The sequence below is a fragment of the Populus euphratica genome, unplaced genomic scaffold (assembly GCF_000495115.2).
Source record: "Populus euphratica unplaced genomic scaffold, PopEup_1.0 scaffold509.1, whole genome shotgun sequence".
NCBI classification, from domain to species: domain Eukaryota; kingdom Viridiplantae; phylum Streptophyta; class Magnoliopsida; order Malpighiales; family Salicaceae; genus Populus; species Populus euphratica.
Genome location: NW_011500391.1, coordinates 121,430 through 131,737, shown reverse-complemented (window position 1 = coordinate 131,737; position 10,308 = coordinate 121,430). Strand labels below are relative to the sequence as shown.

Genomic DNA, 10,308 nt, shown 5'->3' with positions numbered 1-10,308 from the left:
AATTTATTTTAAATGCCAATATATAAATACTATTTTTCATAAAAAAATAATACAACCCCTCAGTATATAGCACATGCCAATCTCTAGTTGATTTACTAAAAAAGAAAAGTTTTCCCTTCTTACCATGAAGCACGAGAGAATACAAAATAAATAATTAAATTAATAAATCAGACATATATTAGCATATGCCAGGACAACAATGATAATTATAAGTCACATATGCCTCAAAAATTAGAGTGTTGGTTGGGTGAGTGAAAAATCCGTGCAAACACAGCCCAAATCAGGGCCTTATTAATCGACGTGCGAACTGTTTCGAGAATGTCTTCTACTGTTAGGGGGGAAAAACATAGAGCTTGAGGAAAATGACTGAAGATGAGGAATTTTTTTACTGTATGCAGGTTGAACTGAGAAGAGATACTTCTGGTTCTAGCCCTAGGGTGTCCAAGGAAACAAAACCCATTAAAAAACAAAGGCTGTGTAGTTTTTGGTTTCATTTATCCACAAATTTATCTCCAATCTTCCATTCCTAGCCTCATAAAAACAGTAGTAAAGTCTACAAATGCAACCTCACATAAGCTAATAAATATCCCTTATCGAAACACAAATCCTCTTTGCATGCAAACACTTTCAATATTCACTCTTAACAAAATCCAAAAGCTACAGGACCCCTAATCCAATCATTTTTCCGAAGTAAGAAGGTATGTATGATGTAAACACTCACTCTCGTTTTTTCCCATCATGCTTTGCTTCATGTTTAGCTTATTCTTGGTTTCACTTTTCATGCTGCTTGTAATGTTGGGAGATAAGAGAAAAGAAAAGAAAGGAACTTTTGTTGTTGGGTGTATTTTTAATTCTTTGAGGTTTTGGTTTTGGTTTTGGTTTGTCGCGCGCCATTTGCTTGGTAAAATGTCACAGAGCGGGTTTGCATGGATATTTGAATTGATTAAATTGGTAAAGGGTTTTGCTTGAGGATAAGTTGGAGAGGTTGTTGTGTGTTGCACGTGAGCCCAGATAAGGTTATGATTTGATTGTAAGATAAGATTAAGTATTGGAAATTTTTGTTTCACAGTTGATTGTTTTGAGAGTTTTATGAGATATTTTGCAATCTTTTGGAATGTTTGTGTTGCTACTACAAATTTTAAGAGGTTGCAAGTTGAGGTTTTGTGACTTACAAATTTTAAGAGGTTGCAGTTCGAGGTTTTGTGACTTAGCTTTTGTCTGATTCTTGGAAAGATAGCCCAGAAAACTGTAACCATGGAGGAACTGGTAACCATAAGTTTCCCCCCTTTTTTAAGAAAATATAAATTATCCATCTAAAAAGATGGGAAAAGTTACAGGAAAAAATAAATTTTTTAAAGAACCATTGTGCTTGGGCACTCCTCTCCTTTAGTTAAGTATCGGGAGGAGCATGCTTGAATTTTATCCAAGATTCAGCTAAATCAGATGTAGCTGCCCTCACCACGAAGGCAAAAGAAAGTAGCAAGATTTAATAAATAATTCTAAAACAAAGTTGGTTGGTACCTCCATCTTTTCTTTGAATAAGATGAAGCGTTAGACCTTTTGATTTTAAAGAGTTGCAGCATAGAATGCAATTTATAAATTGCATTACCATGAAATTATCTTTGTTTTCCATAGTTTTGATTTCTCATTCTTCCTTTGTCAAAGGATTCGCCACGAAGTCGCACAATGATCTGCTGACGTGATGTATATGAGTTTAGTAACATTTTTGTGTTATTTCAAATATGTTTATTTTATTACCAACTTGTATATTCTGCTTATGCATGCCATGAGAGTTTCCCAGGGTCGATTAATTTATCTTGGATATGTGAAAAGTTGTGAGCTATCAAGAATAAGGTAGAAATTTCTTAGTTCGATGAAGTTCTTATTTGGTTTTTTGGTACGGGAAAATAAAAATAATTTCAAGGAAAATAAAAATAATTTCAAGGATATAGTTGCTTCATGTCTGTTTTCCAGCAAGGGTCATGTTGTTTCATCACAAGTTCATGTTGATGACATAAAAAGTTACTTTCTGGTGATGATCCAGGGATTCAGTATCTGGGGCTTCAGAAGAAAATATCATGAGTGAATTGGAGCAAAGATTAGCCTTCTCTTGTCCTTCAGGGACTGAGGTTTCTCATGATAATTCACCGAAAATTGACGAGAAGATTACCGCAGACTCAGATGAAGAAGCAGACACAGTTCAGGAGCAAATGGGAAAGGAATTAGTTGATTCTCCTCCAGCTGCCAGGGTATCTCATGATTATTCAAACCAGCTGATTATTGCAGATCCAGATGAAGAAGCAGACATGGTTAAGGAGAAAAACAGAGACGAATCATTTGATTCTCCTCCAGCTGCCAGGGTATCTCATGATTATTCAAACCAGCTGATTATTGCAGATCCAGATGAAGAAGCAGACATAGTTAAGGAGAAAAACAGAGAGGAATCATTTGATTCTCCTCCAGGGAGAATTGACGAGCAGAATATTGCAGCTGCTGGGGTATCTCGTGATTATTCAAACCAGCAGATTATTGCAGATCCAGATGAAGAAGCAGACATAGTCACTGAGAAAAGCAGAGAGGAATCATTTAATTCTCCTTTAAGGAGAATAGACGAGCAGATTATTGTAGCTGCTGGGGCATCTCATGATTATTCAAACCAGCAGATTACTGCAGATCCAGATGAAGAGGCGGGCATGGTTAAGGAGAAGAGCAGAGAGGAATTATTTGATTCTCCTTCAGGGAGAATTGACGAGCAGATTATTGCAGCTGCTAGGGTATCTCGTGATTTTTCAAACCAGCAGATTACTGCAGATCCAGATGATGAAACAGACATAGTTAAGGAGAAAAGCAGAGAGGAATCATTTGATTCTCCTTCAGGGAGATTTGATGAGCAGATTGTTGCAGATGCAGATGAAGAAGGAAAAATAGTTACAGAAACAATGGGAAATGAATTATTTGATTCTCCTTCATGGACTGATATTTCTCATGATCGTTCACGTAGAACTAATGAGCAAATCATAACTGACTCGGATGAGGATGCAGACATAGTTGAGGAGCAAATGGGAAGGGAATTAGCAGACATGGTTAAAGAGCAAATGGAGAAGGAAGTATTTGATTCTCTTTCAGGATTGGAGGTTTCCCATGATCATTCACAGGGTATTTGTGAACAGATTCTTGCAGACTCAGATGAAGAAGCAGATTCAATCAATGAACAAATTGGAGAGGAATTATTTGATGCTTCTTCAGGTAGAATTGATGGCCAGGTTATTACAGACTCAGATGAAGAAGGAGACATGGACACAGAGCAAATAGGAAATGACTTGTTAGAGTCGGATGCATTGGCTGCTCTTTTGAAAGCAGCAAGTAGTGCTGGTATGGATGGAGGCAGAGTTGCAATAACCTCTGCTGATGGTTCCAGGGTATTTTCTCTAGAACGTCTTGTTGGTTCAGATTCCCCATTTCGAATTGTGAGACCTGCTTCGCTGTCTGAAGCAGTCGAGGATGTAGCAAAGAATGATTTGAATGGAGAAGATAAGAAGGTGATTGAGAAGATACAGCAAATCACAGTGAAGTTCTTGAGGCTTGTTCATCGACTTGGACAATCTCCTGAAGATTCCATAGTTGCACAGGTGTTACACAGGCTGGTCGTGGCTACAAGGGCACATGTTAATCAAGAGTTTAGCCTTGAAAATGCCGAGAAAATGGCCATGCAGCTTGAAGCTGAGGGGAAAGATGATTTAGACTTCTCTTTGAGCATTTTGGTTCTTGGGAAAACTGGAGTGGGAAAGAGCGCGACCATTAATTCTATTTTTGGTGAGAAGAAAGTTGAGATCAATGCATTTGAGCCTGCCACAACTATGTTGAAGGAAGTTGTTGGAATCATAGATGGAGTTAAAATCCGAATCATTGACACACCAGGTCTCAGGTCCTCTGTGAAGGAAGAAGCTATCAACCGGAAAATACTAGCATCTATAAAAACCTCAATAAACAAGTTCCCTCCAGATGTTGTCCTATATACTGATCGGCTAGATACCCACTCACTAGATCTCAATGATTTACCGATGTTAAGATTGCTTACCAAATCTCTCACTTCATCAATATGGAAAAATTCTGTTGTCACTCTGACCCATGCCACTTCTCCTCCTCCTGATGGACCATCCGGGTCTCCCCTAAGTTTCGAGATGCTTGTTGGTCAACGATCCCATGCTATTCAGCAAGCCATCAGCCAAGCAGTTGGTGATCTGCGTCTGATACATCCAAGAATGATGCATCCAGTTTCACTTGTTGAGAACCATCCACTGTGCCAGAAGAATGAAAACAGTGAATATATCCTTCCAAATGGACAAAGTTGGAGACCACAATTATTACTGCTATGTTATTCATTGAAGATTTTATCGGAAGCAAGTTCTATAGCCAAGCCTCGAGATCCTTTTGATCACAAGAAGCCTTTTGGTTTCCGTCTCCGCTCTTTACCTTTACCCCACCTGGTGTCTTCTCTATTGCAGTCTCGCCCTCATCCTAAACTCACTGCTGATCAGGGAGGAGACGATGTTGACTCTGATATTGACTTGGTGGATCTATCAGATTCTGATGAAGAAATTGAGGATGAATATGACCAGCTTCCACCATTCAAGCCTTTGAAGAAATCTCATGTTGCGAAGCTCACAAAAGAACGAAGGAAAGCTTATTTGGAGGAGTATGATTATCGGGTGAAACTCCTTCAAAAGAAGCAGTGGCGAGAAGAGATGAAAATGTTTAAGGGGATGAAGAAGGTAGGCAAAGATGGTTATAATGGCATTGGTGAAGAAGTGGACCAGGAAGATGTCGGTCCTGCCACTGTTCCGGTTGCTATGCCTGACTTTGTGCTCCCACCCTCCTTTGACAGTGACAATCCTTCTTACAGGTATCGAGCATTGGAGCCCACTTCTCAGTTTCTTGTGAGGCCAGTTCTGGACTCCCATGGGTGGGATCATGATTGTGGGTATGATGGTGTTAGCCTTGAAAGAAATCTTGCTGTTGCGGGTCAGTTTCCAGGTGCATTTGCAGTTCAAATCACAAAAGACAAGAAAGACTTTAATATCCACTTAGATTCTTCAGTTTGTGCCAAGCATGGAGAAAATGGATCAACCATGGCAGGATTTGATATTCAGAATGTTGGAAGGCAGCTTGCCTACATCCTGAGAAGTGAAACCAAAGTCAAAAATTTCAAGATGAACAAAACATCGGCTGGGGTATCCTTCACTGTGTTGGGTGAGAATGTAGCCACTGGACTCAAAATTGAGGATCAGATTGCTGTTGCAAAGCGCTTGGCTTTGGTAGGAGCTGCTGGTGCTGTGAGATCTGGAGGCGATACAGCATATGGAGCCAACTTTGAAGTGTGTCTCAAGAGTAAGGATTTCCCTATAGAGAAGGATCGATCCACATTAGGTTTGTCCTTGATGAAGTGGAGGGGTGATTTGGGTCTGATGGCCAACTTGCAGTCTCAGTTTTCCATTGGTCGGAATTCCAAAATGGCTATTCGTGTCGGAATGAACAATAAGCGAAGTGGGCAGGTCACCATCAAGACAAGCAGCTCAGAAATGCAAGTTGCCCTCATCGCTATTGTTCCAATCGTAACATCCCTCTTGAGGAGTATCTATAATGGTTATGCGGCAAGCAACTCACACACATTAGACTACTAGGTACTTTTTTCCATATACCGTTATTTGTTAGAACTTCAATTTTGAGAGGGTAGACATCTAGCAAAAAGATAGTCAAAGTCTCACATGTCTGAATGATTATGATAATGATTTAAATCTATAATTTTTTGGCTGAGCTCTTAAATAATGAGCCGAATCCTTCTCGTTTTGTTCCTTGAATTGGTTTGTCGATTCTTTCGATTCTTAGATTTAATGTTCTTGCTGCCAATCACATATAAAAAGAGGATTTTTTATTGTTATTTTTTGTTTACGAGGAGGAAAGAGTTCGAGTGATTTTTTTTTATTTGATTTTTATTTAAAATACAATCACACTGAAAAAATGATATAACCATATTGTTCGATTGTTTCACCCACATTTACCTAATGTTTTGTCCATGTTTTATATGTAAAATGCCTTGATATTCTTTGTTTTATGTTTTGAAGGCACTTTTGGATGAAAAATGCAAAAAGGAGTAAATTGGAGATAATTGGCAGATTTGATGTTCAGTCGATGTTTTGTGCAGAGCGTGATTTCTAGAGATCAAAATGAAGTGATTCCAGTGGCTCTAAAAAGCTAACATCCATACCTTTCTAGAAATGTAATGCAAGAAAAATACAAAGAGGAAGATCATGGAAATCACATCCTTCAAAGTCAAATCTCGTATTCTGCCACTGTTGACCTTTGTCCATTCAAAACTATCATCCAAGTTATAATTTCAGCAATTTAGCCCCTCTAGTAAATCAATCTAGAAGGTCAAGAAAAGTAGCCACCAACCTCAATCCACCAACCTCAAATCACCAACCACAAACCAGCTGCAAGTTGGAATGCTGCCATTGTCAAAGAAGGAGGCTACAATGGTGGGTTGTTTGTGGTGACTACTAATGTCAAAGTTTGGCAAGTTTGGCAGCCACCATTGTTGATCAAGAAGCAAGAGGAGCTGCCATTGAAGCCTATATATAGACATCAAGAGAGCCAAGAAAGAAGAGGAGGGAGTGCAATAGAATCAAAGAAAGGTGGTAGCAACTAGAAGTGAAGAAACACAAACTCTCCTCTCTACATACTAGAAATAATGCTTTCTTTTATCTTTAGGAGTAGTTGTTCAATAGATATGCAAGGCTAAGCTCTTTTCTTGGTTGCAAGGACGTAGAAACTTTCAGATTTCAAGAACTGTGAGATTTATTCTTCATTTATTTTCAGTTTGTATTATGAATGGGTATGATTGTTTTCCTATGCATGTTTTCTATGATTGTTGTTGATAATTGCTAGAGCGGACTCTAAGTTATTATTGTGAACAATCTATTGCTAAGTTTGATATCAAAACCGGAGTTAGGGTATATAAACTTGTGAAGCAACTAAGCTTGATAATTGTGGCGGAACTACGTTATTAAACTTAGGGAAAACATTCGATCAAAGCAACACAAGCAGACAACTTGGTTGTTAAGATTAATGAATTTATCTAGATCTTAAGGCTGCCATTAGATTAAATCATTAGTGCGGACACTGTGATTATTTGTTGGTTAGGGCTAGTTATACGGCGGATCCGTTAATTAACCAAAGTTAAGAAAAGATAAAAATTCAGAATATAAACTGGAGTTTCGTTTTAAGGATCAGTTCTGATTTCTGTTCTGATTTCGTTTCGTTTCAAGGATCGGTTCTGATTTCTGTAGGTGGATGTGTGCTTGTGACCAAGGTTTGTTTTCTTGATAAATTTCAGTTTTAATTGATCGTGTTCACTAGTTTAATTTCTTCCATATTTTAGATTATCACAAATCAAAACCCCCCAATTGCATAACGTATAGCATAAAAATCTGAACTAAATCTTCCTCGTGGGATCGATCCCTTGCTTGCTCTATACTATCTAGTGTGATTTAAGTGTAAGGGTAATTAATTTGTGCGACCGCAACATCGCAACAAAAAACAGAAACTATTTTCATTCAATTCAGTTATTTTCAGTATGGCTTTGATTCAATTTAGTTATTTTAAGTCAAAAACTAAAAAATCTTTATCAGAACATAATACTAGAAGCTATTATGCTAGTATTTAACTAAGCAATGTACACAATTTAGGGAAGAGAAATGATGTTAAGTGGGGTTGAACTAAAAAACTAATTAAATTGATAAAAATTTTTTTAAAAAATACAAAACCATGAAAAAAATTATTAGAATATTTTAAAAAATATTCGGATTGGTTTGATTTCGATTTTATAAGCTTGAAATTGAAAAACCAAACTGAACTGAAAAAACCAAACCAAACCGAAATTAAGCCCATTAAAAAAGTAAAAAAAAACCCAAAAACAATATAATTTTTAATATAAAATAACCAAACCAAACATAAAAGAACCAAACTGAACAGACCGGAACCAAAACTGTTCGATTGAGTTTTGATTTTTAATAAAAATAACCAAACCAAACCGAATTGAAATCGATCGGTTTGAACCGATTTTGATTTTTTTTTTTTGTATTCTACAAAATTCCAATTTGGTTGTTTTTATAGGTAAAAACCGAACTGAACCGAAAATAAACACTTTTAATGATAAGCTAATGAAAAAAGTGCTTTAAGAGATACTCATCAAACATGTTATATTATTATGTTCTATTTAATTGTCATTGTTCATTTTATTGTTACGATTTGTTTAATTGTCATTGTTTATTCTTTCATCTTAAAAAGTTTTTGTTTTCTACTAGCTTTATTGTGTCTTGGGATTGTGCAAATTAATCTGCACCAACTGGTTTAAGAGTATTAAACCTTTAAAATCAAAGTATGACACCAAATACTTATTCTTAAAATCTGAAAAAGAGTGGAAGACAAGATTGATGAATCCATTACAACTATTGATAGGAATTATGACCAAAGATATGACAAGGTTGTGCAACTTTTAGAAGTGTATGGATAACAATTAAAAGAACCTAAGATTAATAATGAAATTAGATTTGTGAAAATTGATCTTAGACTACAGAAGCTTCAAGAATTGCTAGGAGATCTTACCTGCCATCAAAGTCCAATAAAATAAAAGTCACAAGCTAATGTTGGTGAAACTAGTGCCTTTCACAACAATAAAGAAGGCTATCATAATGGCTATGCTTTTAAAAGTTGTGGAGCTAGTGATATGGGTTATTATTCTTATAAGGTATATAAACCTAAACGAGATTTCTCTAGTTTTGATAGGGAGGATGTTCATAAATGAATTTATAAGTATAATCAATATTGTGAGATTGAAGAAATTGATGAGAATGAGAAACTCAAATTAACCTTTTATTATTTGGATGAATTGACTCTTTATTGGCACCAAAACTTTATATGGTGTAAAGGAGGACTGAAGGTTGCATAGAGTGAATATGTAGAGGCTATTTAACTATAGGTTCGAGGGGAAGTATGATTCTTTTGAAGAACTAATGAACCTGAAACAAAAGGGATATTTGGAGACATATATTAGGGATTTTGATATTTTATGGAATAGGATAGATGTTGGGGATTTGAAAATAAAGATGAAAAACCCTATGAAGATGTTTAAACTTAAGCAACTAACACAAGCCAACAACTTAGCTAGACTTCATGTCAATACCCTATCTTATAAGAGAAACCACCCTCACACTACTAAACAAATAACTTACCCCTACTTACTCAACATCTCAAATCACACAACAACAACACCTATCAAATTCCTCTTATTCTTAAAATGCCACAAAACACAATATCATTACTCTTAATCCAGCTTTTAAGAATTTGACAAATATCCTAACCCAAAGCAACACCTCAAGATAATCAACAAACCTTCTAAAAGCTTTAAAAGTAGGGAGTTTGATGATAAAAGGGTGAAGGGCCTGTGTTTTTGGGGTGATGATAAATTCATACCTAATCATAAGTGTAAAAATAAGAGGTTATACTCTTTATATGTGATTGAAAATGAAGGTGACATTGATGGGGAGCCTACAAAGGAAAAAAAAGGAAAATTATGATCATATAAGTCCACATATATTTATCAATGCTATTGAAGGGAGCATTGGTTACCATACCTTGAGGGTGACTGGTAAGGTGGATAAATAACTTATTTACATCGTGATAGATTCATGAAGCACACATAAATTTATTAGTTTTATGATTGCTAATAAACTATAATTAAATGGCATGGAGCAAATTACAACGGAAGCTGTTAATGATATGAAAATGACTTGCAATGTTGTATGTAAGAACTTTCAGTAAAAAATACAAGGTGTCTAGTTTGTTGTAGATATGTTTGTTATAGAACTAACTAATTGTTATAGATATTGGGAATACAATGGTTGGCTTTACTTGGTGATGCCTTATGCAACTATAGGGATATGTGGATGTCTTTTAACTAGAAAGGACAACAAATCTTGCTAAAAAAGGACAATCCTACTCAGCTAGAAACCATTAGATTCGATCAACTTAATGATTTGTTGGACAGTGCTAATCATATAACAAGTGTTAGCTTGTGTAGTTTGAGAATGCTAAAGAAGGAAATATGAAGCTTTTGTGCTATAAGTGCCACTTTGTCACCGATTAGAGCAAACAATCTCCCAATAGAAAAACTAATAAAGACTTATGTTGAAGTTTCTAAGGAACCAAATGCTTTGCCCCTAGTTAGATCACATGATCACCATATCTCAC

The 10,308-nt window shown here is 36.2% G+C and overlaps 1 protein-coding gene across 2 annotated transcripts; it reads left to right on the top strand.

Annotated features, from left to right (window-relative positions):
* The first annotated feature begins 341 nt into the window (after window positions 1-341).
* Window positions 342-5,790, top strand: LOC105114344 (translocase of chloroplast 159, chloroplastic-like). Of its 2 annotated transcripts, none has more exons than XM_011010864.1 (3): window positions 342-698; window positions 2,045-2,286; window positions 2,398-5,790. In XM_011010864.1, exons 2-3 carry the CDS (start codon window positions 2,079-2,081, stop codon window positions 5,679-5,681), a joined length of 3,492 nt encoding a protein of 1,163 aa, XP_011009166.1. In that variant the 5' UTR covers window positions 342-698; window positions 2,045-2,078; the 3' UTR covers window positions 5,682-5,790. The 2 variants fall into 2 exon arrangements, with proteins under 2 accessions (XP_011009166.1, XP_011009165.1); XM_011010863.1 differs by having other exon boundaries at window positions 2,045-2,306; window positions 2,418-5,790.
* The last annotated feature ends 4,518 nt before the right edge of the window (window positions 5,791-10,308 follow it).